General features: G+C 42.9%; 1 protein-coding gene and 1 long non-coding RNA gene across 25 annotated transcripts in view; one reads left to right on the top strand and one right to left on the bottom strand.

Annotated features, from left to right (window-relative positions):
• Glut1 (Glucose transporter 1) overlaps nt 1-27,958 on the top strand; it is a 93,279-nt gene that overhangs the window by 14,639 nt on the left and 50,682 nt on the right. For 18 of the 21 annotated variants that reach the window (XR_013032567.1, XR_004491136.2, XR_013032565.1 and 15 more), the window contains exon 1: nt 26,985-27,784. Coding sequence is in view for 16 of the 21 variants with exons in the window: in XM_033476824.2 (XP_033332715.1) it covers nt 26,985-27,784 (800 nt within the window). In the remaining 5 variants the exon portion in view is untranslated. Of the gene's footprint in view, nt 1-12,149; nt 12,675-26,976; nt 27,785-27,958 lie in introns of those variants that run through there. The other 3 variants (XM_033476918.2, XM_033476934.2, XM_033476772.2) reach the window with 2 other exon arrangements.
• LOC117224271 (uncharacterized) lies at nt 4,013-26,998 on the bottom strand. Of its 4 annotated transcripts, none has more exons than XR_004491171.2 (4): nt 26,859-26,991; nt 24,499-24,674; nt 9,882-11,531; nt 4,013-9,719 (listed from the first exon to the last, which is right to left on the bottom strand). It is a non-coding gene; the product is annotated as an uncharacterized LOC117224271 (long non-coding RNA). The 4 variants fall into 4 exon arrangements; XR_013032595.1 differs by having other exon boundaries at nt 4,013-9,482; nt 9,560-11,531; XR_013032592.1 differs by having other exon boundaries at nt 4,013-11,531.

The raw sequence follows: 27,958 nt of genomic DNA on the forward strand, positions 1-27,958 counted from the left end.
TCCAATGCGTCGTTAACGAGTTATTGACGAAAAACAGTTGACCAATGAGAGACGATCTCGACTGGCGCGAGACGGTCGAGCCAATCAGCCGAACCGAGCTCCGTGCGCTCGTTGGCTCGGCCGCCACGCGTCAGCCAAGCGCGCCTCTCATTGGTTACGGTTTTTCGTTAATAACTCGTAAACGAAGCCGTGGATTGCAATTTCGTTAAGGAAAAAATTACTTCAAATGATCTCAGGAACCCCCATTTCCCAGAAGTACTACAATCTTATATATATATATTATACTTATATTCCATAAAGATTCACAGTCCACCAACGAATTGTCCGTAAAATAATTAGGGGGCGGGGAGAGTATCTGTCTTGTCAAAAATAATTCTGATAGAGTAAACATGACGTATCAATTTTAATCCTGCGATACTTTTTTTCGATTCGAGTATTCGGTCTTTTTTTCAGCGGATTAGACGTTCGCAGCAATATTGTCTCGGCCATTGTCGCGCGTAAAATTATAAATCGAGGTAGAAGCGTTGTCGAGAGGGAACGGCGGGACAGCGGGCGTGGAAAATATAACTTCGCTATCACTTATGCGAACCAGTGGCTCATGATTGCACCGCGTCCGAACCGACACTCGACACTCCCGACACATTGTGATCGCGGCACAATAAATTTACGTAACCGCGCGCACCGATACGGTCGCATACGGGGGCGAACGTCACCGCCGTCGCCGATAAATTCCATATTTCTTTCAGCGGTGAATAATACGGCCGTATCCGCGTAACATCATTCTCAATTTTCGCGTGAAAAGTTTTTTCTTTTTTTTTGTTCCGCGAGGCCGACGGCTCAGCGCCGTAATAAATGTCCGCGGAGAAACTTGCCGCGAACTTTCGTCGCGAGCTCTCATCGAGCGTGTCTCTCCGTTCGCCGATAGGCGATCCGTTTCCACGCGACAGCGATGATTCCGCGGAACAGATGCGAAGGAGCTGGAACTGCGACTATTTATAAACACGTTATTCTTTTTTTCTTTTTTTTTATTGTTATGCTACGTAACCGTATACAGGATTATTAACTACGAGTACATTTAGTAGATTACGAGTACATTTAGTACAGTAGTGCGAGTACATTTAAGATATACAGAGTTATTTATTATTATTAAACTTTATTTATTATTATTATTATTATTATTTTATAATATTATATTTTATTATTTTATTGTCATTTATTATATTATTAAAATTGTCCCGAGGCCATTTGAAGCAATTTTTTCCTTTACAAAAATTTTCTCCGAGGCGTTGTTAACGAGTTATTGACGAGTTATTAACGAGTCATTAACGAGCTCGCCTTTCATTAGTCGGGAACCCACACTTGCGGATTGCGAGATATTTTTGGGACACCCTGTATAACTAAATTAAAGAACGCTATGTACAAAAACAAGCGCAACAAATTACATTAAAAGAAAACATACATTGTGAGTGGACAACATGAATTATAAACACGTCGATGACACCAATTTGTGAGATGATATTTCGACATCGAAACTGTTTTAAAAACATTTTTCCATATTTTCTCTGCGACAACGTCGATACGCGTTCGAAATAGCTGTTTTGTCATTTCGTCACTTAATCTCCTGGCTTCGATATTTTTCGTACGGTCGAAGTGTAGCCGAAATAAAGATTATGTAGAAATCGTTAACAACGCGAATTCTACAGGAGATTTTTCGTTTTCGAAGCTGCGTCTAATGCATTTTTCCAGATTTTCTCAGCGAGATTTCCTTGTTAACTCTTCTGACTTTGATTCAATATTTTTCCTCCGATCGGAGCGTAGCTCGAGTAAGAATTATTTATGAATTGTTAGTAACACGAATTTTACACATTTTTCATTTTCGAAGCTGTTTTCAATGCATTTTTCCATATTTTCTCAGCGACAACGCTCGAATTCTCGCTGTTTTGACATTTTGTTATCGAATATTCCGGCTTCAATTCGACACTTGCCACGGCGAGGCATTAATCATGCAATCGAAGTACAGCCGAAACAAGGATTATTTATAAATTGTTAACAACGGAATGCTTTCGATAAACGCATTTATAAAAGCCGCGTTTTCAAAAGCGAATTTCCATGTAAATACTAGATACACAAAAATTGTAAAAAAGCCACTTTCAGAATTTCCTTCGCAATTCCAACCGGTGACAATCCTCTTAAAATGATGCAAAAATTATCTGCTTTTCGTTGAAATTCGTGAAGAACTGCGATTCTTCGCGATCTTTAATTGCTTACAACTCGTGTCAAGGTCGGCCGATTTCGATGAAATTTTCCAGCACACGCATAAATTACCTACGAAAAACCTTTCGAATTTTCGTTACTGGCTCGGATAAGAAAGTTGAAAGAACATCATTTTTTTGCATCGAATTGCAACTTTTGAAAATAATTTTTGAGTCATCGTCTGGTTAACTAAATCCCTCTATCGTCCCAAAAAAATTTATTCCACTTGGTCCGCAATTATAAAAAAAGTTATTCTGTTTTAAAAGGTGTACGAATACTTTTTACACCCACTGTATAACAATTGTAATTCACTATAGAGCCTGCGGTAACAATTTTTAGCGGTGCCTTGGTGTCACCGCTCGAGAGTGAGAGGGTCAAAAAAAAGTACATTCGTTGTTAGAATTCCGTTTGAAATCTGGCCAGCTGTGGCGTTGCGCGAACGCCACGTTCCATCGTCCGCACGGTTTCGGGCGATTGGTGGGGGCGTTCTGGCGAGTCGATTTGTTCTTTGACTGGTCTGAGCTGGGCTCCGAGCTCCAAGAGAAGACGGCAAAAGGAAATTCGTGAGGCGGGGCGAGGCGACGCGTGGCGGGGTGAGGCGGGGCGAGGCGATGACGACAACGACGGCGACGATGACGACGACGACGACGACAACGACGCGACGACGACGACAGCAACGACGACGACAGTCCGACAGGCACGTATGCGCTCGCCGAGGAAGGACAAGGTGCGAGAAGCTGTTCGGAACGAGGACAGCGAGTGAAAGAGATCAGTCGGAGCCGGAGTCGCAGTCGGCGGCGGCGGCAGAAAGAGGGGGGCAAGTCTTCGGATTTCGTTTAATCATCGACGCGAAACACTGGAGCGGTCTCATTAGTAGCGCGAGCCCCGCCGAGTCGTTCTCATCGCTCGTTTTCGTTCCCGTTCTCGTTTTAATTTTCGTTTTCGGTTTCGTTGTTCCGTGCCCTGGAATCGGCACGCGATCGCTCCTCGTTGTCGTCGTCGTCGTCTCCCGGTAAACAACGCGTCCCGCGTATCGTCGCGGTCGTGTTCGTGATCATTGTTGTGTGCTCGTCGACTGAAACTGTTCCTGTGTACCTAACCAGTGCGTCCGCCGGTCCGACGCGTGTCCATATGTCAACGGACCTTTTGACCGCGAGTTACGAATCGACGCAGGAGCTCACCGGCGGCGACTTGAATCCAGCCACTCGAAACCGGTACGATTTTAATTCTAAACGGTCCAATGCCGCCATACACGCGGCAGAAATCAATAAAACCGTAAAATCTGTCAGGAAACGTTGGAAGAATGGCACGATTGCTTCGATGAAAATATATCAACGAAGTTTTATTTAAAAAATGAATATCTCTTCTCTATATTTGATAGAAAAATTTTCAGTAAAAAATTTCTCTTCGTCTGAAAAACAGTCTGGACTTGGCAGTGTGTAAACTGGAAATAAATAGTTTTGGTCCTCTAAGGGTTAATAAACTGAAATCGACGTAATACGGGAATTCTTGCAGCACCGAAATCTACGTAGATCTCGGTAACTTGTATGCATGTTGAAAAAAGAATTGCGGTTTTATCAATCGATTTTGATCAATCTGCAATATTTAAAATCCTTCAACGCCTGTAGCTGGGTTAAATTCTTCTGGGTTAGCCGATTTCGTTCACATTTTCAGCACGCGTTTAAGTTACCCAGATCTAAGAAACGCTTTTTTTTAAATTTTCGTTACAGGCTCAGATAAAAAAGTTAGGAAACGAGGGTTTTTCATTTTCTCTTTTTATTCCAGGTAATAGTAAAATTAAAAGAAAAAACATTTTTATCATCGTTTAGTAGACTAGACCTTTGGTCATCTAAAAAACATTCAAGTTATTTGGTTCGGTTTTCAAAAAGTTATTGCATTTTAAAAGGTGTACGAACACTTTTGTGGGTCACTATATGTATGTATATTTATTCTTATAGTATTATTTTTATATTATGGCATTATTATTATCATGGTATTATTATTATATTATGGCATTATTATTATTATTATGGTATTATTATTATTATTATTATATTATGGTATTGTTATTATTTTGGTTTCTATCGTGGGTTTCGAAGTTACGACCAACAAATACCGGCACGACATCGGTGTGTTCTACATTTCGGTAAAGGTCCTGCACTAATCAGGGCTAGCTCTTTGTTGTCGCTCGAGTGGCCATCGATTTTGATTCGGTAATTACCGACGGCAAACCCGGAAAGCGAAAGTTAAAGATTCCGGTGACCTTTCGCCGAGAACTGTTCGTTTCGCCGCGCGTTCGCCATTCAGTCGTTCGAACAATTCATCGAATACAATAAATTACTCCCTAATTCACCTTCAGATTGTACACAAAAATGGACAATTCGCGGGAAGAGGCGATACGATTATTTAAGGCTCACGGCTCGTTTTTATACGATAGTTATAGTTTATAGTTACCGATTGTCAACAATTATAAAAACGAGCCGCGAGGCTCGAATAATCGTACCTCCTCTTTCCAAATTGTCCATTTTTGTGTACAAAATCTGGGGTGGGGGCAATTAGGGACAATTTATTGTAAATTGATATGTTTTGCGACGAAAAGTAATATTTCTGTTTTAAAGAACCATTTTACTGTCTTTGCATTGGAGTGTGGCACATAACTTATAATATACAGGGTGTCCAAAAAATGTCTCGCAATCCGAAAGTGGTGGGTTCTTCAGGTCATTTGAAGCAACTTTCTCCTTTAAAAAAAATTTCACCGAGGCACCGTTAACGAGTTATTAACGAAAAACAGTGACCAATGAGAGGCGAGCTCGCTGATTGGCTGGGCCGCCTCGCGTCAGCCGTACTCGATTCTTATTGGTCACGGTTTTTCGTATATATATATATATATAAAAGTTTATTTATATTTATTTATATTTATGTATATACAACTTTTTTTCTATATACGTATAATTTATACATTTTACATTATACATTTCGTGACGTAGCAGATAACACAGTAGATACGGTGAAACAAAAATATTCGAACTTCGACATATTTCAGCATTAATAAGTTTCGCATTCAGCGAACCCAAGGCTGTACGTGCGAAAATTTTCATTTGAGGAACAAGCAAAGTAGGTTGCTTATTTACGGAGAAAGTAGGAAAAGTTATGGCGGAAGTTATGCACGGAGATGAACAAAAGTTTATGGCTCTCTCTCTCTCTCTCTCTCTCTCTCTCTCTCTCTCTCTCTCTCTCTCGCGGGATGTGAATTTTAGGATAAAAGCGCGTTAGTAGTTTTATTTATTACAGAGAAATCGGTACAAAATATGATGCAAAAAATAACAGTTTTTATTCTAAAGCAAAACTATTTTAATATTTGATTATATTTTCCATAAAATCGATTCAAACAATATCTTCACTTGTTGCACATTCGAAATCACGTGCATACATTTTGTTTAAACGGTACGCTTCTTAATTGCGACTGTATTTACGATCGTTTTGTCGTAATACGAAAATTCATTTCGCGACGATAGGAGTTTATAGAGTGGTATCGTTAACGCGATTAATATAATGATCGTCGTAATGCGCAGCGGTTCCCGTGCCGAGTGGAATAACTGATGAATCGTTCGTTTACATATTTATGGGGGGACGCGATACGGGCAAGTAGCAATTACATGAAATATGCATAATCTAAATTACAAATCCTTGTCCTAAACTTGCCGGCCGCCGGCTACGTGTGCGAAACTCGATCGAAATTCCGAAATGTTATTTGTCTTTGCGAACGACTCGTCTCTCGAATTTACTTTTCGAAATCTACTCTGTTAAATTGTATTGTTCGTTCTCCATTATATTTCTAGACAAAAGTTGTGCGCTTTTATTAAATTGAATTAAATTTGAAATAAATTCTATTAAATTGAATTCTAGACGAAAGTTATACACTTTTATTATTATTATTTATTACATATATTTATATTATATATATTATTATATATATTTTATTATTATTATTCTTATATTTATAGAGACATTTAAGCGAACTATTTTTCCTTTATTTGCAAAACGAAATTACAGGTAAGCTATATTCTTATTCCAATAAAGTATATATATATATTTGTATAATATACGAATAATAATAATATATATATGTATATTTTATATTATATATTATTATTATACATTATAGGTTATGTGCCAAAATCCATGCAATAAAATAGTGCCTCAAAACAAAATTACTAGAAATCGTTCGAATTCCTACAAAATCAAAATTATGGATCAAACGTTCCGATAAGTTTGCTTTCATTTGTCGAATAAAAACTATCAAAACGTAAGCATCATCCTCAAATGAGACAACAACGCATCGGCGGCAGAAGTGCATACACACACCACGATTATTCTGACGTTAAAACAGCTTCGAGCGCAAAGAGGTGTACATTGGAGATCGCGACACGCCGGGTTTTCCCTTGAAGCCAGAGATTGTTCCCGCGTCGACAATTGTTCGGCAGAGAAGAGTCACGGTTCCCTTAAAATTCTCGATTCAGCCGATTCTTCCGGCGAGGTATGCGTATTTTCCTTTGGAAAAGCGTTTGCAAGGGAGAAGAATCCGAAGTCTCTTTCCATCGGAGCTTCTCTTTCCAGCGGAGCGCCTATTCATAAAAATGTATTAATAGGCTTCCGGCGGTGGGTTAATTGTAACGAGACGAGGCCCCGCTCCGCTGTTACTTTCGCGACACCCGTTACCGATAATCAGAGGCCGCCGCGCCGCGAGCGCGCGGATTCTCGCGAACGGCCCGCGCGACGCTCGCGATTCTCGCGATTCGCCGCGGCGAGGCTGTATTGGAAATTACATCTGCACTCCGTAATTACGCGTTAGCCGGGCATTTTTGTGCGAACACGCATTCAACGCGTTTTCACAACGGAGCGAAGCGCGCTTTTCTTCTCGCGCGATGCGACCGATTTCCACCGTGTTCGCATTCTTTTCAGCCGGCTCTGCCGCGGAAGACGCTACAAAAAACGAATGCCTCTTTCTCCCGTTCCCCTTTCTTCGATCTTGTTCCCCGGTTCTCTAACAAGGTTCTTTCGCTTTCACAATTAATTCTGCGGTTGTTGTCCGCCGCCGCCGTCCGCGATTTCGTTCCGCGTTGCGGCGCTTTAGAAATCACCGGTTGCTTCGCTCGGCGCACGGATCTCTCTTTAGGCTGTTGCGCTTCGATTTCGCGATCGAAGACGCGCTCGAAATTAAATCCTTCCAGTACGAGCGCCGGATATATCGGGCATCCATCTGGTCACCTGTGTGGCCGAGCGCCGGATATATAGGGTGTTCCAAAATTATGGTATTTCCGGGAAATGAGGGGTTCCCGAGATCATTTGAAGCAACTTTTTCCTTAGCGAAAATATTCTACGAGGCTTCGTTCACGAGTTATCGACAAAAAACAGTGACCAATGAGAGGCGAGCTCGATCGGCACGAGACGACCGAGCCAAAGAGCGCGCGAAGCCCGGATCCGCTGATTGGCTCGGCTGCCTTGCGCCAACCGAGCTCGTCTTTGATTGGTCAGTGTTTTTCGTTAATAACTCGTGAACGAAGCATCGTAGAACATTTTCGCTAAGGAAGAAGTTGCTACAAATGACCCCAGGAATTCCCCATTTCTCGGAAATACCATAATTTTGGGACGTCCTGTATATCGGCATCCATCCGATGACTGGTATGGACGAGTCCCGAATACATCTGCATTCGTGCGAGCCATATTTCTGACATATTAGAAATTATTCTAATAAAGTCTTTTCTTACAAGAATTCCGAAAAAACAGCTACAGGTATAATCGTCGTTTGATCTGAATTGATTTACAAAATTTGAGGTTACATTTTTGTTCGAAACTTGTTCATAGATTTTAATATATTGAATAATCGTATCTCCTCTTCCCAAATTGTCCATTTTTGTGTGCAATCTGGGCGTCAATTAGAGAGACATTACTGTATTAGTCGACGATCTGTGATCCGAGCGCGATCTAGATCATCTCGCGATCCAGATATCTCTTCTGGTTCTCCAAGGTTCTCTTGCGAATCCCTCAGGCTAGAACGAATCCTCGATAGGATCTCCTTGTATTTCAACATCGAATCGTGTAGTCATCGAGCTTAGCGTTCTACGCTCGTATGCGCACGATTAACGCGTACCAATTACAGCGGACGGTTACGCAAAATTACCTGCGTCGAGATTCCTTTGTCGTAATTATAGTAAACATCACAGTAGATACGCAAGAAAATCGACGCGATAGTATACTCGGAAAGAATCGCACGAAAGAGCCTGCGGGAGTAAATGTCGGATCTTATCTGTTTCGAATTACAAAATAAGTTTTCAATAGAAATTCCTTTTTAAATTGAAAACGCGTCCAAAAGGCGTACATATATCGTGTTTGGTCTCAATTTAATCAGAGAACTATCAGCAATATGTTAAAAAAAAGATCAGTGTTAAAATGTTAAAATTAAACAAAGTTATGTCATTACGTTATGACATTATGAAGTCGAGTCAAAGGTGCCGTGGCGCGTGGCGCAGCACACGTGTTCGCCAACATCATCGAACTTTAGCATAGCGAGAAAATCGATGAATTAAAGGGCCGCAAGAAAATCGATAAATTATAGGGTCGTAGCAATATCTCGGCGTCGGGATTGGCATACTCGAGTTACGCCGAGAAGAGAGACATTACTGTAATATTCAGACAATAATGTTCACAGAAAATCGATAAATAACAGTTGCTCCAGTGTGCTCGAAGCACTTCAAATACGATTTAGAATAAAATTTACTATTCACCAGGAACTATTTATTATTTATCGATCGAATATATATGTATGAACTAAATAAACCAGCTTCGATTACGATGCAGCTTCTTTCTTCGAAGCGATCACGTGAGCTTCTCGCGGCAAACAATAGGTTCCGGAGGCTCTCTCAAGGTTTCACCGCGATCGCGTTAACCGGTTCTGCAACACTATCGGAAGATCGTTCGGAGAATAATCCGGGATTCGGGTGTGAATTTCATCGTATCGGATAACAGCGGTCCGATCGAATTGCGGATCACGTGGGACACCGGGACACACGGCTCGATGTTGAGCGACTTTGATCGAGCTGGATGGTTCAGCGTTATCGGTGCAATTTCTAGAGACGATGGTCCGCGCGGAGCAGCTTTCCGTCGTTACCGCTAAATTGCTCGTTACACCGACTACGCCCGATAGGAAGAAACCCGCTCGTGGATGGGTGCTGTTAGACAATCGTGTGAACGCATTATCGAGCTAAGTAAATAACGCCGGGAACATTGACAAATTAGGTAATCTTACTATCATAGTCACTATCGTGTCGCAATGGCATTTCGGAAATATTTTACTCGTTTATCGGGACCATCCGTGTTGTATTCGTTTTCTCGTCGAATTACCAATTTTTCGACATCGATTGCCTATCGTCGAGTGGACAACAAGATGTACTAGCAGCTAGATAATGCTAAAATAATAATATAAAGTATATAAATTACAGTTAATAATAATAAAAATTATAAAATTATAATATAAAGTTGACACGAGCAGCTAGATAATGGTAAAATAATAATGTAAAGTATATAAATTAAAGTTAATAATAATAAAAATTATAAAATTATAATATAACCTTGACACGAGCAGCCAGATAATGGTGTCTATTTTCTGTTACTTTTCATACGATCTTGAAAATTCGGCGATCCAAATTCACAATTCACCATCCAATAGCGGACAACGTGATATTCGCGTTCTAAATATTCCATGAAATTTAGCGCAAAGCACTAAATTTAAAAGATATAGTTAAATAATTGCTTGCAATAATGGCACGACGCAAGAGAATTACCTGTTTGTAAACTATCTGCTCGCTAAATGAACTGTAATTCGCTTGTGTAGTAGATAAGAATAAACTTAATAATTCGACAATGATAACGAACAATGTAACAAAAATAACAATATACTATCGCAGCAGCGAATGCACAAGGCACTTGCAAAGAGAGAGAGAGTTCGACCGTTACAGTTGCGCCGAGATGCATAACCTTACTATTCGCCGCGCGGATATATCGCATAAACAAAGGGATTGCTCTCGTAATGATGTGAGCTACTCGCTTAGAGATGGCAGGCCCTGTCCCTCTTAGGGTGCATCGCGTACAGTCGAACCTCGCGCCATTATGATTTTGTATGTGGTCGCGCCGAATTCGGCGGCGACCGCCATGATTGTCCAGCGGTCCGCGTGGCCAATCCCGAATAATAGTAAATACAGGGTGTCCCAAAAATGTCTCGCAATCCGAAAGTGGCGGGTTCCTCGGGTCATTTGAAGCAACTTCTTTCTTTACAAAGATTTTCTCCGAGGCACCATTAACGAGTTATCAACGAAAAACCGTGACCAATAAGAATCGAGTACGGCTGACGCGAGGCGGCCCAGCCAATCAGCGAGCTCGCCTCTCATTGGTCACTGTTTTTCGTTAATAACTCGTTAACGGTGCCTCGGTGAAATTTTTTGTAAAGGAAAAAGTTGCTTCAAATGATCCGAGGAACCCGCCATTTCCGGATTGTGAGACATTTTTGGGACACCCTGTATAATTATATAATATAAATATCTTCTGTGAAGAATATAATAGAAATGTTTTCTTTCTCCTTCGGTAATTCATCTTTCATTAATATTCGCTTCGGTATGCTCGCAGCAGTTTGTTACGGAAAGTGACTTATCCCTTTAAGACCCGAAGGTTACTTTGTAGTATGTCTTTCAAGCCGCCACCGCGAACCAAAAATGCTTAGAATGTGCGGCGGGGTCTTACAATTACTATTTCTTTGAAGTCTCCTGGGATGCTATGAAATGACGCCCATGCTCAGAGGTGCCGTGTTTACGAGGAAAATGCGGAAGTTTCATCATATACACGCGGTTCTATATCTGCTCTGTCTCCTTTCGGCTGATGCATGCTCTTGCCTGTTTTTGGTGGCGTTTTTAATTTTCGCACGGCGTCAATTTCTTCGTACATTCCGCGTACGTGTGAAACACGCTGGCGGACGTGTAACACACGTATGTATCTTAGGAACACAAGGCATTCTCAGCCTTTCATTGTACTCCTTTACGCTTCGGTGAGAATAAATAAATTGTAAGTAAACTTCTCGTAACTTCTTCTTCGTGTACAATCGTGATTTACAACTCTTTTACTCCACGCATCGGAGACAATCCGACCTGTTTAAATCTGTTAATTCCTTGTTAATTTGTATGCGAAGATATTTTCTGGTTTCACGTAAAGTTTCTCATTGGATAAACTATCTGCAAAGAACAAAACGAAATTAAGGTTATGTAGTACAATTCGTATAAATAATTATTCCTCCTACAGATAACCTTAGAACGACCTCCTCTATTTTTTGGCGTAAGTAACATTGTGCGGTTGCGTTGTATTTATTATACAGGGTGTTCCATAATTAGTTTAACAATTTACCCTTTTAGCGACAATACGATCCGCGGCATCGTTTACGAGTTATAAACGAAACACAGTGACCAATGGGAGGAGGGAAGCTCGGCTGGTGCGAGGTGGCCAACGAGCGCTCGAATCCCAGTTCCGCTGACTGGCTCGGCCGCCTCGCGCTGGCCGATCTCGCCTCTCATTGGTCAACCGTTTTTCGTCAATAACTCGTAAACGAAGCGACGGATTGCATTTTCGCAAAGGAAAAAGTTTCTTCAAATAACCTCAGGAATCACCTCTCTCCGATTGCGAGACATACAACATCCTGTAGAACGCTTGTTATCAGGATATTAGAAAAATAAACCTTCGAATATCGAATATAAGAGATATCTCTGCGCATTTATAGCGGACAGTACGATACCACGAAAGTTTAATATGTGCTCTCTAATATAAAATTGATGCATGAAATTCCGTTTGCGTTGCAGGTTCGTAGAATAACGACGACGGTCCCTGGTCGAGCCGGAAGCGAAGAAGGTGCGCCAGAGGAAAATCGAGTGGTTCCTGGAGCCGCCACGTGACCAGTCGTTTTATCGCGTCGATCGGAGACGGAAAGCCTGGAAATCCCGATCGATTCTCACTCCTACGTTCACGTTCGCGTATGCGGTTAGCTTCGCGACTTCGTCGCCGTCGTCGTCATCGTCGTCGTTCGTCTTCTCTGCACACGCTTCGGTGGTCACGTGGACAAGCCCGACGCGGAGAAGAGAGAGAGAGAGAAAGAGAGAGAGGTTGTCGGGATCGGGAGGAAAAGAAAAATACGAACGATTCTATTCGACGCGTTCTAATAGGGATCCTGACTGGTGACCGATCCCCCCGCGGCTATCGCTGCTGCTGCTGATCCCGCTGCTTGCTGCTGCCTCTGTTGTTGCCGGAGCCGAGAGTCGGAGGCACGAGAAACGTCGTGGCGCGATAAACTATCATCGTCGAGCACGATGGCTTGCGAATTCTCTAAGGTGAGTCCGACTATTCTTATTAATTGCTCGCCAATTTGCGCCGGCGATTCACTCGATGACCTGCGAATCGTCTCATAATTACACCGGATATATCCATATACATATCCATATACATATACATAACATTATACATATACTGTGCGTGTACAGAGTGTTCGTTCGAAAGCTTGACATTCTGAATACGGTAAATTCGATCCAATTGTCTCGCAGCTTGCAAACGAAAATGGACAATTAGGAAAGAAGAAGTGATACGATTATTTATTTCTATAGTATCTTTTATAGTTTATTTTGTTGTAGTTGTTGACAATCGGCGACTAGAAAAACGAGCCGCGACGAATTATAATGAAATATTCTTTAAAATTGAACTTTCAATCATTCTGAATTTTTAAAAAATAAATTCTAATTCTAATTTAAAATTTTATACAAATATGATTTGAAATCAAATTAATGCTATAAATTACCCCTAACTTTTATAATATTAATAAAAATTTAAATTAAAATTTTTAAAATTTAAAATTATAATTAAACATTCTTTAAAACTACACTTTCAATCATTCTAAATTTTTAAAAAATAAATTCTAATTAATTTAAAATATTATACAAATATAATATAATCGTGTCTCCTGGTCCCAGATTGTCCGTGTTTGTTTACAAGCTGAAGAAAAAATGAGGGAGAATTCACTGCATTTATTTATAGACTTTTCGACGATCTTGCTGCGTCCAAGAGAGAAGCTCGACAATTTTCCTTCTAAGTAATAATTTCAGACGAAGTCATCGCACAATGTTAATCCAAATAATGAAACAAAGGTGCGAACGAAACGGCTGTCGCTTTCGAGACACTTCCCAAAAAACTGCCACCTATTGGTCGTCGATCTTAATCGGTTGACTGCGGCGCCATCTTTTCAGAGGGCGCACCTGTATGTGTCGCGAGAATCGAGCCACGACGAGTATACTCGTCCGAACACAGCCAACTGCTTACAACAGTGCCCATCGTAAACAGTTGCCGGTAGATAAATCGTTAATGTTTCTCACGAAAAATGTATGGAACCCGAGATACAGTAATGTCTCTCTTCTCGGCGTAACTCGAGTATGCCAATCCCGACGCCGAGATATTGCTACGGCCCTGAAATTTATCTATTTTCTTGCGGCCCTTTAATTCATCGATTTTCTCGCTATGCTAAAGTTCGATGGTGTTGGTGAACACGTGTGCTGCGGCACGCGCCGCGGCTCCTTTGACTCGAATTCCCGGAAGACAACTCGTAATGCAATGACATAACTTTTTTTAATTTTAACATTTTAACACTGATCTTTTTTTTAACACATTGCTGATAGTTTTCCGATTAAAATGAGACCAAACACGATATAGTTTGGACAGATATCTCTGTCGACAAAATCAAAGACGATAGACGTTGCACGTGATTTACTGCCAAGATGCGCGTGGTGTGGGGTGGAAAAGAGTTTAGGCAAAGTTGTCGACTTTACCGATGCCGTAACAAATAATGTAAAAAAAAATTAATTTGTAAATAATTCATATTCAAATTTGCTAAATGTCGTGTTCTTTCTCGATGTTCGACATCTTAAAAATTCCAGGGTCGATGGAAAATGTACAGAAAACAGTTCCTTTACAGCCTCCACGTGTAGGCTCGTCCTCGAAATGATGTTGCTTCTCCCGTCCCAGCAAATTTCAAACATGGAACTCTTCATTCTCGGCCGTCTCTTCGTTTCCTTCTGTCTCCCGTCCGTGTAAAGCTTCCTATTCTCGGTGTCTAACGTCGACTCGAATAGCGTAACTTTGGTGATATTTTCTTTCGAAAAACATACGTACATACCTTCTTCGACCTTGCCTCTAATATTTCATATGTTAAAAATCGGTTTTCGTAATGCTTTTTTCGCAAATAAAATAAGTTACTTATCATGTATAACGAATAAGAATGGTCTAAAGCGTGTCGTGTTTGGTATCATTTTTATTGGAAAAATGTGACCAATATATTAAAAAAATTTTCATGTATAAGAAATTAGAAATAAAAAAAGTTAAGTCATCGTTTTTATTCTATCGTTACAATGTTGTACACCGGCTGTCTCTGATACTGACCGCATACATAGTATACAACATAGTTTCGCTCGACTCGAGTTTCGTTCTATCTCTCTCCCTCTCACGAGGTGTCGGCAACAATAAAGGCCAGCCGCGAGGCTCGAAGAAATCAATTCCTGCGTATTACTCTCGGACACTTTAGAATTCGGTCCCGGCGACAGATAGTGTGAGACATTACTGTAATCGGATCGAGAGTGCCTCGAACGAACACCTTGTACGCGTGGTACATACACGGAGCCCGCGAGGTCGCGAGATTTAAGCGTTGCGTGGCGGTGTGACACGTGTACACGCGCGGACGTGCGCGCGCGTGCACGTGCGATCGTTAATCTGCCGGGACTAGGCGGCTTAACAATCCGGTAATTGCCGGGAACGCGGGAAGGTCGCGGAAACCGTTCCGCGACGAGAGACCGTAACGATAATGATAAAAAACATTCGCAATTCGCACAATACATTTCATGCTTTGAATCTCGTAACACACGCGGCAAGAAGCAGTCGGGTTTCGCGTTCACCGAGCTCGGCACGCTCTCGGTTTCCATCTCGGGACTATCGAGCGCGTTTCATTTTTCCGTTGTCGAAACGTTTCTACGGCCGGACTGGCGAACGTTCGCACTGGCTCGAGGAAACATCGATCTCTCGATCGATCTCGACGAGGCCTTCGCAATTTTTGAAAGAACCGACTTTCTATAAATAATTAAGAATAAATAATTATTTAAATCGATGTTAATTTAGTAAAAATAATTAGTTTACTACTTTGGAAATAGTTTCGCATTAACGATAACGTTAGTTCGGCTACAATTGTTTATTATTTATACTTAAATAATATATCACTGATTATATCATATAAAATTATTATATTATAAAATAATAATAATAATAATAATATATATATATAATATTATTATAATTTTATATAATATAATAAGTAATATATGATAAAATATTATTATAATTTTATATAATACAATAAGTAATATATGATAAAATATTATATTCTGTTAAATAATATTTTTTACGGGATATTTAATAGTAATATTATACAAATACAGTAAATCATCTCCAATTGTCCCTCAGAATTATCGTATTAATTAATAATTCGATTAACCTTAACCATCGTATCTTCTCTTCCCCAAAATTGTCCACTTTCGTTTACAAGCCGAGGAACAATTGGAGAGAATTCTGTTCTCGAAACGCGAATCTACTTTGTACAGAAAATTTGTCTCGGTCTGTCGGACGTGTCACGATTTCGTTTCGTCGTAACGCGACGATTTCCGAGAACAAGAAAGGATCATCGCTTCCACGCGAAAAATGCTTGGAATTCAACCGTTCCGTTTCAAACTCCCGTTCCGATCTTTCGCGCGGAATTCCGCGCGCAATGTATTAACGTATTGTCTCTAACGAGAACGAAACGTCGCGCGTCCAAGATGTCCACTTGTTGTTGGATTTTATTAAACCGGTCGAGGCAGAACGCGTTTACGCGTCGCAGTTTTAATTAGAGCAACAATAAACCATCGCGCGTCCCGCGGCTGCAAAGTTGAATCGTTTGTTACATACATTTTCTTCGAACGGCAATACTTTTTTTCGCGCGTTATGTTATTATGTTATGTATATATCATTATAATATATTTTACATGTATTATATAATAATTATATATTATTACAATTATATTATATTATATATAATATACAATATATTATACAATATTATATATTATATAATATATGTTAATATATAGGATGTCACAAAATTATGGTATTTCCCGGAAATGAGGGGTCCCTGGGGTCATTTGTAGCAACTTTTTCCTTAGCGAAAATGTCCTACGAGGCTTAGTTTACGAGTTATTAGCGAAAGACGCCGACCAATCGGAGAGCGAGCGCGGCTGGCGCTCCGCCATCGCGGCCAATGTCGCATCGCGCCGACCGTCCGACGCAGCGGCAGTCGCTTAGCGCTAGGCGAGCGAACCAATCATCGGAACTGAGCTTCGCGCGCTCGTTGGCTGGTTCGCCTCGCGCCAGCCGAGAGCTTGTCTCTCATTGGTCACTGTTTTTCGTCAATAACTCGTGAACGAAGCCTCGTAGAACATTTTCGCTAAGGAAAAGGTTGCTTCAAATGACCCCAGGAACCTCTCATTTCCCGGAAATACCATAATTTCGGGACATCCTCTATATTAATATATTATATCGTTATTACAATGATTGTTATTAAATAACCTTATCGTTGATCCATTGCGAGGGTATAAATTGACGATAACCTTATTATTGATATTATCAATGTTATTAATATTATCGATGTTATTAAATAACCTTATTATTAAACTAAATTAGGAGATCGATAATCTGTGCATATTAAAAATAGCAAGCGATGGAAAACAGGAGAGACTGTCCAGCTCGGAAATACCAACAAGCGATTGCTTCTTGCTATTGATTCACTTTCGTCAATCATGCGCTTCCCGAAGGTAGGAGAATTATGCAGAATGATTCTCGGTCTTCGATACGCGTCGGTCGATCCGAAATTGATTCAATTACAGATTAACGCGTGCCATCGAACGGAAAATACCGCTCGAGGAAAAACGAGTACTCAACGATGTCTAGCAAGCAAAGAAACCGACGAATAAAATATTGATTTTCACGCGATGGCTGTAGACACGTCGCACGATGCCCATAAAACCGTGAACACGATTTCCGACCCTCGCGATTCGGATGTTTTAATCCTTTCGATACTACAAGCCACTATAGTGGCCCTCCATAAGATGTCACCGAGGTACTGCGGCCCACTACAGTGGCCCTCCATAAGATGCCACCGAGGCACTGCCGGCCACTATAGTGGCCCTCCATAAGATGCCACGGAGATACTGTGGGCCACTATAGTGGCCCCCCATAAGATGCCACCGAGGCACTGCCGGCCACTATAGTGGCCCCCCATAAGATGCCACCGAGGCACTGCCGGCCACTATAGTAGCCCCCCATAAGATGCCACCGAGGCACTGCCGGCCACTATAGTAGCCCCCCATAAGATGCCACCGAGGCACTGCTGGCCATTATAGCGGCCCTCCATAAGATGCCACCGAGGCACTGCCGGCCACTATAGTGGCCCTCCATAAGATGCCACGGAGATACTGTGGGCCACTATAGTGGCCCCCCATAAGATGCCACCGAGGCACTGCCGGCCACTATAGTGGCCCCCCATAAGATGCCACCGAGGCACTGCCGGCCACTATAGTAGCCCCCCATAAGATGCCACCGAGGCACTGCCGGCCACTATAGTAGCCCCCCATAAGATGCCACCGAGGCACTGCGGGCCACTATAGTGGCCCTCCATAAGATGCCACGGAGGTACTGCGGGCCACTATAGTGGCCCTCCATTAGATGCCACCGAGGCACTGCGGGCCACTATAGCGGCCCTCCATAAGATGCCACCGAGGCACTGCTGGCCATTATAGCGGCCCTCCATAAGATGTCACCGAGGCACTGCGGGCCACTATAGTGGCCCTCCGTAAGTTCGATCGTTTGTAGCAAATAAAGTCAGTGCTTACTGCAGAAAGATAATTCACTTTATTATTCTTTCAACAACGGATAAATAGCCTTATTTTTTTCAATTTTGTTTAACTTTATTTGGATTAACCCTTTTGCTACGGGCAGGTTCTCCTCTGCGGTACCTCCGCAACGATCGGCGTCTTGTAGCGTGCAGTGATGTCGCAGCGCGTCGTTCAGCAGAAGTACCGCGGCGGAAAATCCGCCCGTTGCGAAAGGGTTAAATCGGTCACGCGAAAGGAAGCATGGGAAACGAGTTCGTTTAACACTGGAACTACCGAATCAGTCAGAATGGCTGGTTTTTTCATTTCTTATTTTGCAGTTATTGAAATTATAGCAACGTCTCGATGAGAAATTGTTTATTAAACCTTTTTTGCCGCAGCATATATTATATTAGAAATCGTAGAAAATCTGAAATAAATCAAATTTAAACGCTGTTGCGAAAGAATACACGGTTAGAGCCCGGCAGTCCTAGCGTTAAATCGGTCGCACGAAGAAACGCGCGCGGGCAACGAGTTCGTTCGTGGCAGAGTTGGGCGCAATTTTTCGTTCCGACCAGGGATAAAGGATACGGATTAACGAGTGAAACTTCGTTCGACGCGGAGTAAATATTCGATGGTATGAAAGTTGAACAGAACAACAATTTATCCGAATGAGATTTTTTATTCAAACAAAAATTTATATACAGTTATTATGTATTATTATATCATATCGAACTCGAACTTGAACTCGAAGTCGAACTCAAACTCAATCTCGAACATGAAGTCGATGTCGAACTCGATCTCGAACTCAAACTTGATCTCGAAGTCGAAGTCGAAGTCGAAGTCGAAGTCGAAGTCGAAGTCGAAGTCGAAGTCGAAGTCGAAGTCGAAGTCGAAATCGAAGTCGAACTCGAAATCGAACTTGATCTCGAAGTCGAACTCGATCTCGATCTCGATCTCGAAATCGAACTCGAACTCGAAGTCCAGCTCGAGCTCGCTTAGGATTAACGACAGCGAACTGTATTAATAATGCTCGTTACCGTGACAGTTTAATCGGCATCCGGCTTAATTACTGCAGCACGATCTTGCAGCAACTGACTGCTCGTTTCCAATCCGACGCAGCGCGGTGCGGCCCACAGTAATACGATTTTATGGACGTTCGGGACAATGATCATAACTTCCAAGCTAATTAATTTTCAATCTAAGCATGTTAATATTTTGTTTAAAGGGAACACAAAGACGAATCGGTTTGTACATAAGTAATACACGGTTATGTTACAGAGAATTGCAACGATTTCGTTTTTTTGTTGAAAAAAAAAATCTTTCATCTAGTATCGTAATTTTTTAAAAAATTGTATACCGACTAATTTTTATTTCAAGCATTTTTTATCAAGAATTACATACTGGGTGTTATAGTTATTGACAAAATCGGTAACTATAAAAACGAGCCGCAAAGCTGTTGAGAGTTACTTTTTTTGTTTTAATTGTTTAATGAATAAAGACTCTAGACTTACGATTATGTTATAACAAATACATATATATATATATATATATATATATATATATATATATATATATATTGACTTTTTGATCTTTTTTACATTGCTCGCATGACTGTGCGCCGCCGCGGCGTGCTGACCCGACGTCGAATCATCGTGAAATCGAAACCAACGCCGCGAAATATCGGACGATTTTCCGCGAAATATCGAGCGTAATAAATCTTTTATTCGATCAGGGTTCGATGAAACACCTGTTTTAATATTGTTTTAGATTTACCGTACGATTTGTCGAAAGTTGCTTGCAGTATTATTGTTGGATGCGTTCCGACAATTCTGTCAGCAACGACGACGTTCGATAAGGCAAATGTCACCGGACGAAGACGACGAAGCCGACAGATATTTATTCTTAGACCGTGGATCTTTCTAAATTCGTTACCATTCGAGATATTAGTCGGAAAAGTAATACGTCGTCGCGATTTTATTTCCGGCACCGCGGGTCGATGAAAATACGTATGCACCAATCAGAATATCCAAACTTACAGAGATGAAATTACAGCAATCCCTCGGTAATTGAAATACACGGACATTCGATTACCTATTTTTATGGTTTACATCTTTATATTTATTTTCCTGCCAGCGATAATTCGATTATACGATCGTTCTACAGAATGTTCCATAATTATGTCAACAGCCGGAAAGACGAGATTCCTGAGGTCATTCGAAGCAACTCTTTCCTTTACAAAAACTTTCTCCGAGGCTCCGTTCACGAGTTATTAACGAAAAACGGTGACCAATGAGTTGGCGAGCTCGGCCGGCGCTCCGCCCTCGTAGCCAATGCCGCGTCGCGCCGGCCTTCCGACGCAACGGCAGCGGTCGCGACGGCGGGGCGCCAGCCGAGCGCGACTCTGGTTGGCCAATGTTTTTCGCGAATAACTCGTAAACGAAGCCTCGTAGAACAATTTCGCTAAGGAAAAAGTTGCTTCAAATGAGCTCAGGAATCATTTTCGCTAAGGAAAACAAGCTCGAACAATCGTGTCTATTCTTCCCAAATTGTCCATTTTATAGGCGAGAGACAATATCGGAGAATTTTACTTTTCGGAGAATTAAATTGTCGTCCGCGTTTTGAAAAAGTCGAAGTTGCGTGTGACGCGATTTCGATCGTTGCCGGAAGCTTTCGGCGGCCGCGGTTTCGAAGAGTTTACGGTTAAATTACGCGTCCGTTGCCACGAACGAAATCATTCCGTTGGCCAGCGTCGAAGCGACGGGGCTTCGTTGTTCACGCTGCCGTGTCGTTCGGACCGCTATCCTCGGGGCAACGGTAACTGTCAGCGGGCACGAAAGTTGCTCGGAAACCGGGAGGGGTGGGGGGGGGAGTACAGCGAGTGTCGCGGCGCAGCAGGGCGCATCGCGAGGGTGCGCGAGGGCGCACGAGGGCGCACGAGGGCGCGCCACGGCGGAAGTTCGCGTGAATTAATCAAAGCACCGTTCATCCTCGGTTCCGGCTGCTGGCAGACCTTCAGCGAATTGACACGAGAATCGTTCTGATTAATTCGCAATGAATTGTTCGTGGATCGTTGTCTAGTCTGTCTGCACGTCAAGTCGAATTGCCGGCGGACAAGATAAACGTTCGTCCGCGGATACTTCGTGGAACAGATATAGTGACTTCGTGAAAAGCTCTGCCGCTTGTTCGCGCGGCTGGATCGAATCCTTTCTTTATTTTTCTTCGAACGATAACGGAGAGAACGATAACGGCGGGGAAGCGATGGCGGGAGAAACGAAAATGCTGAAAGTAGGATTGTATCGCGACGAGAAGGATGACGTCGCGGAGACGATGGAAAAAACAGGTACTACACGGCAATTAATTGCTGGCCGAGTAGAATAATTCGAGGGTAATAATAACAAGAATAATTTCTCGGATTCTGTTTACCAGAATCCCCCAGGTCCTACGCCTATGTTAATGTTATACACGGCAATTAATTGCTGGTCGAGTAGAATAATTTGAGGGTAATAATAACAAGAATAATTTCTCGGATTCTGTGTACCAGAATCCCCCAGGTCCTACGCCTATGTTAATGTTATATTGCCACGCCGATGCCGGGTTTCAGTTCCGACCTCCGAACATTTCTAGGCGAATTAACCGTGATTGTAACAAAAGTAGAAAAGTTACAAAAAGTTGCACCGAGGAGTTCGTCCGATTTCTTTCGAATTTAAGCGCGCTTTGTCCGCGAAAAAAAAGCTGTCGGCGGTGGCGAAAGCTCCTTTGAAAGCGGCGGCGAACAACCGCGGGGAGGGCTGAAATAAAAATAAACCGTGGACGGGTTAGCATCGAGAGCCACAGAGACACAAAAGCGTCAGCTGCGCGGCCGTTAATTAGCAGATGAAGTAAACAGCGAAATAATCGCGTGTTCCGCGAGGGCTCCGGGGGCGACAGCTCGCAAAGTTCGCAAAGAGCAGCCCGAAGAACGGCGAGGCGAAATGTAAAAGAAACGCGCGGGGATACACAACGACGACGGGATCGACGCACGGAAAGTGAAAACTCGTGAAATTAATTAGCGAAGTAGGTTGAATGAAACGCGGTGCAATAATTGTGCACGCGACGGGTCGCGCTCGGTGGGCCCCGACCTTCGATGCTAAACGTAATCCGGGATAATGGATTAAAAATGTTTCTCGAAATATATATATATATATATATACATATATATATTGCCGACTGCTGGAAAATCATTATTATATCGGACGTCGCGTAATTCGCGAGGCATTGGTTTCGCGGTTCACGGGACGAGTTAATGGAAAATGGTAGAACAAGGTGTTCGATGATTGTTCGCTAGTTAGCGCGGCCATATTGCGGCGGAATTTTCAATTGCTCGACCATCACCGCCGCCGCCGCCGCCAATTATAAATCAATCGGGGAACTTTTCCGGAAAAATTTTGTTCCCCCGTTAAAATCGAATTGGCCAGAATCGAATGCGCAATCTCTTGTTCGTTCGAAGTTTTTTTTTATTCGTCAATTTTTATTCCGAGTTCCGGTGTAGCTTGAAAAAAGATCATTTCGGGACAACGAAGAGACGAATTCGAAGTTCCGTAAAATGCAACTGCGTGAAAGATTGTTACAGTTATTTTACGCGAGTCATTTTCAAGCTTGTACTTGAAATAATACAAAACAGGTCGAATAAAATATTATGTTAAATAGCAATTAAATATGTAGCATAGCTATATAATATAATGTATAATATAATACATTATACATATATTATAATGATATATTACATGTATATAATATGATATAATATATAATATGTAACATATATATTATAACAATTAAACGATCGCGCATGCAAAAATACATGTAAATTTTCGAATATACTAAGACATATTTTTTTCTCCGACATATAATTGTTTACGAGATGCATATAATTAGTTAACGTTCGTTAACGTTGGTTGCTTTAAATTAGTACAACAAAAAATATAGCAACACGATTGACCCGCCATCTCTTGCCTTTTGTTTATCGATTTCGATCATCGATTATTCTCGATCATCGAGAACGTATGATAGAAAGACAAAATTTGTTGAATCGAAATTGATGATTCGATTCAGTCGAGAGACCACCGAATAATCATAGTTTCTTGTCACAAATATATAAGCGAGAGAGAATAACGATACAATATATATAAAGAATCACAAATAAATAGAACGACAATTCCAACGATCGAATTTTCACGAAACGAAACGCGTCAACAATGAAAAATATATCGGCGGACCTACGCCTATATAGGTCCCAAGAAAGTCACTATATTTGTTTCATCGACGACACCGGGTATCTCGAAGCTAAACAATCGAATCTGTCAGATATATTTTACAAGTTACGAAGAGACGAAATTTACCGCGTGAGATGCTAAGAAGACGTCGAAAAAGATCGAACTGGTACGATATTTACAGCAGAATTTTCGCATTTCGGTATATCGTTTTAAATTACAAAAACCGAACATTGAAATACTATATAATAATATAGTATATATAATATAGTATTATAATACTATATAATATACTATATAATATAATATATATAATATAATAATACTATATAATTTACATTGTAATAATACTATCAATTTCATTATTGTCCGCGTATCAGTCGCAAGTCCGATTGTTTAGCTCCGACTCACCCGATATTATGTTAATATACCAGTGCTTAATAATATATAGACAGTAATTTCTCCCTAATTCGCGCTCAAATTGTGCCCAAAAATGGACAATTTGAGAAGAGGAGACACGATTATTCGATCCTCGTGCGGCCCGTTTTTATCGAATAATCGTATCTCCTCTCCCCAAATTGTCCTCTTTCGTCCATTTTTCCGAGCGCGAATTTGAGAAAATTACTCTACATATATACAGGGTGTCCCGCAGCACGTGGGGGACACTCGCTTCACGAATAGATTCTACGCGAGAAAACAATGAAAGAAACAGTTCATACAAATGTGCGTTCCATTCGACTTTGTTTCCGAGTTGAGACGAGTTTTGTTGCGAACGTAAACAAATACAGCGCGCCGAGGAAAACAAAGTGAAACAGAACACGCGATTATATAAATTCTGTTTATCGTTTTCCTGTGTAGAATTTATTCCCGAAGCAGGTGCCACATGCTACGGGATACCCTGTATACATTTATATGCATGTATATACACGTGTGTGTACATATATGTTGATATTTCGTATTGTGATCATTACCATAGTTTGAAGTCACGTCTAATCAGCGTCACCGTTAACGCACTCGTTTTCACAGTTGGAAACGGCGTTCCACGTCAAAACCTCAAATTTTTCACCTCGAATTATCGATTGCATAATGACGTGGCACAACGTGGACGAGGGTGTTCATTTGCACACGAACGCAGCCGCCGGTGTGTCTGAAAAGTTCCCGAATCAACTTCCCTCCGTGGGATTTGCTAGCAATGTTTATCCGTCTGTTTCGACCGCGGCGAAACGAGGCACTGCGTGGAGAGGCGAGGCGCGGCGTGAGGCAAGGCGCGACGTGAGGCTAGGCGCGGCGTGAGACGAGGCGAGGCACGACGTGAGGCGAGGCGCGACGTGAGGCGAGGCGCGGCGTGAAGCGAGGCGAGGCGAGGCGAGACGAGGTTTCGCGAGGCACGGCGTGAGGCGAGGCGAGATGAGGTTTCGCGTGGCATGGCGTGAGGTGGGGCGCGGCGTGAAGCGCGGCGAGGCGAGACGAGTCGCGACGAGACGAGACGACGCTCGCCGACGCTCGCCGAACGTAGCGACGCCTGTCGAACGGAGCGATCCCCATCGAAATAGTTTATGTTATTATCGGCCGGATATAGAGTAGTGTGCCACACCGTAATTCCGCGGAGACACGCGTGGGAGAATAGTCGGCAACAATTACCAAACCTCATTCGGAACGATAATATTCAAGCAGGCTTTCGAAAATAAGAGGGGAACACGGGGAGACCGCGTTTTCGCTATTAGAAAACTTTTTTAGAGCCGGCCGCGAACGCGTCCTGCGTTGAATTATTCATCCTTGCTCGCGTGCCGTGCCCCGGCGAATGGATTTTCTGCAAATCTTTCCCGGCTTCTGTCTCGAACGGAGGCCTTTTTTCCTCCCCCGATTCGAGTCGCGTTCGACACGCTACTTTGTCGCAGCGTCAAGCTAATTGCAGCGGCGCGACGAGAAGACGACCGGCAATTTTTCGAGAACATATTTCCAAATCCGTTCCATCAAAATGTTTTAGAAACGACAGACTAGCTAAGACGTTCGCGTTATTATATTATCGACGGTTGACGCGATTTGCCCGGTTTCCAGTTCTCTTAAAGTCTAAGATTTCAATGGGGTTCTATTTCATACAATATACAGGGTGAGTCGTAAATCAGTCCCCACGATTTTTCAGCCTCTTCCGATGGTCCGGCAAAAAAATGTTTCCTATCGAAGTCAATTGGTATTTAACAGACGAGAAATTGCAATTGTTCAAATTTTAAAAATAGATTGATTTTCGATGCAAAAAAACGAAGTCACTATTATACAGAGTGTCCCAAAAATGTCTCGCAATCCGAGAGTAGGGGATCACTGAGGTGATTTGAAGCAATTTTTTCCTTAGCGAAAATACAATTCGCGGCTTCGTTTACGAGTTATTAACGAAAAACAGTGACCAATCAGAGGCGAGATCATTTGACGCGAGACGGCCGAGCCAATGAGCGGAACTGGGCTCCCGTGCACTCGTTGGCCGGGCCGCCGCGCGCCAGCCGAGCTCGCCTCTTGTTGTTCAGTGTTTTTCGTTAATAACTCGTAAACGAAGCCTCGGAGAACATTTTCGTAAAGGAAAAAGTTGCTTCGAATGACCTCAGGAACCTCCCATTTCCGGATTGCGAGACATTTTCGGGACACCCTGTATTTTTAAACGAATCTAGATAACTTTAACTTAGCAGTATCGTAGACGATGTCGAGATGAAATTAATGACCTGCTGTACGATGACCTCCGGATGACATTGAAGGTTAAATGTCCACAAATCGATTAAACCGCGGGTCGAAATACGACGGGTTCTGTAACCGGCGATTCGTTGAAACCGACTTTACTGTGTGCGGTAAATTCTCTCCAATTCGCGCTGAGATTCGCGCGGGAAAATGGAAAATCTGGGAAGAGGAGTTACGATTATTCGAGACTCACGTCTCGTTTTCATAGTCGTCGAAAAAATACGATTTTAATAAATCGTATTTCGAAAATCGTAAATTTCATTTTACGATCTCAAAAAATCGTAAAAACTACGAGAACGATCCGCGAGGGTCGAACAATCGTATCCCCTCCACTCAAAATAATATATTTTCGCGGGAAAATTGAACGCGAATTAGGGAAAAGAAAGGCCACACCGAACTCTCGGCGCTCGCGCGTCCTTTGCCGGAACTTTTCAAGCAGACCGTTCACGAAGCGCATCTCACCATCAAACAACCGCCTATCGTGTTTAGTTAGAGAGAGAGATAACAAAAAAAAGAAAAAAAAAGAAAGTGTGTTTCTCGCTGTAGAGAATATGTAAGAGCGTAAAAAAACAATCCCCAACTGATTACACGTTAACTCTTAGTATACCTCGGAAAAGCAGCATCGGATGACGATGATGACGGTCTTTAGTTCGTCCCAGCCGAGGAAGACGTTGACGGGGACGATGTCGATCGTATAAAATTGTCTGTGTTGTGTCCTGGCGTAGCTCAAACGATGGCCGATTCACGCGGCTTCAAGCCAATAAACCAGTTGTGGCAGAGCGCGGCAGTGTCGACGGACCCGGACTCGGAGTGCCTCTACGAAGAGATCGCGGGCCTCTCGGGGTCCCAGGACACGGAGCCCGGGCCGGCTGGTGCCGCGGTCGGCGGGGAGGCCGAGGAGGAGGAGGAGGAGGAGGAGGAGGATAGCGAGGAGGAGGAGGAGGAGGTGGTGGGGGAAGGGGACAGGCGGCAGAGAGGAGGAAGGCTCGATTTCGGAGCGCAGGTCGGCGGCGGTAGCAGCTGGTGGAGGCAAAGCAAACGAGCGGAGAGAACCGCGAGCGTCGGCGTCGGCGTCGGCGCCGGTGGCGCCGCCAACGGCCGCACCGTCAACGGCCGCGCCAAGGCTCACAAGAGCGTCGGTACTAGCGCGCGATCGCGCAGCAGATCGGCCGATCGGCCATCGAGCGGACGTCAGGACATCGTCAGGGTGGAGGAGGAGCAGTATGCCTCGCGGCGCACCTACGTGGAGCCCCGTACAGGCGCCGTACTACCGCCCGGCACCGGCCTCAAGCTGACCAGGGGGCGCGCGACCAACACCGTGGCCCGATACTTGCACTCGGCCTCCACCAACACAGATCACTACCACCACCACCACCACGGGCTGCGGGGACACTATCCCGCCGGCAGGCAGACCGGCAGGCAGACCGGCCGGCACCACCAGCACCATCACCCTAGCCACGCCGCGTTCAGTAATGAGACGCAGGAAGAGATACAGGAGGACGATGAAGCCACTCTACGGGAGTTGCTTGTAAGGTACGTGTCCACGTGCCCACGTCCTCACCAAAACGACAACCTAATACCACCGACCTCCAGACCCGTTCTTTCGAAATTACCCCCGACCCAACACCCCCCCCCCCCCTATTTACGTTTATTCCGTAACGATATAACGTAACAGATATATATATATATATAGTTTGTTCGACACTT

The sequence above is a fragment of the Megalopta genalis genome, chromosome 1 (assembly GCF_051020955.1).
Source record: "Megalopta genalis isolate 19385.01 chromosome 1, iyMegGena1_principal, whole genome shotgun sequence".
Classification (NCBI taxonomy): Eukaryota; Metazoa; Arthropoda; class Insecta; order Hymenoptera; family Halictidae; genus Megalopta; species Megalopta genalis.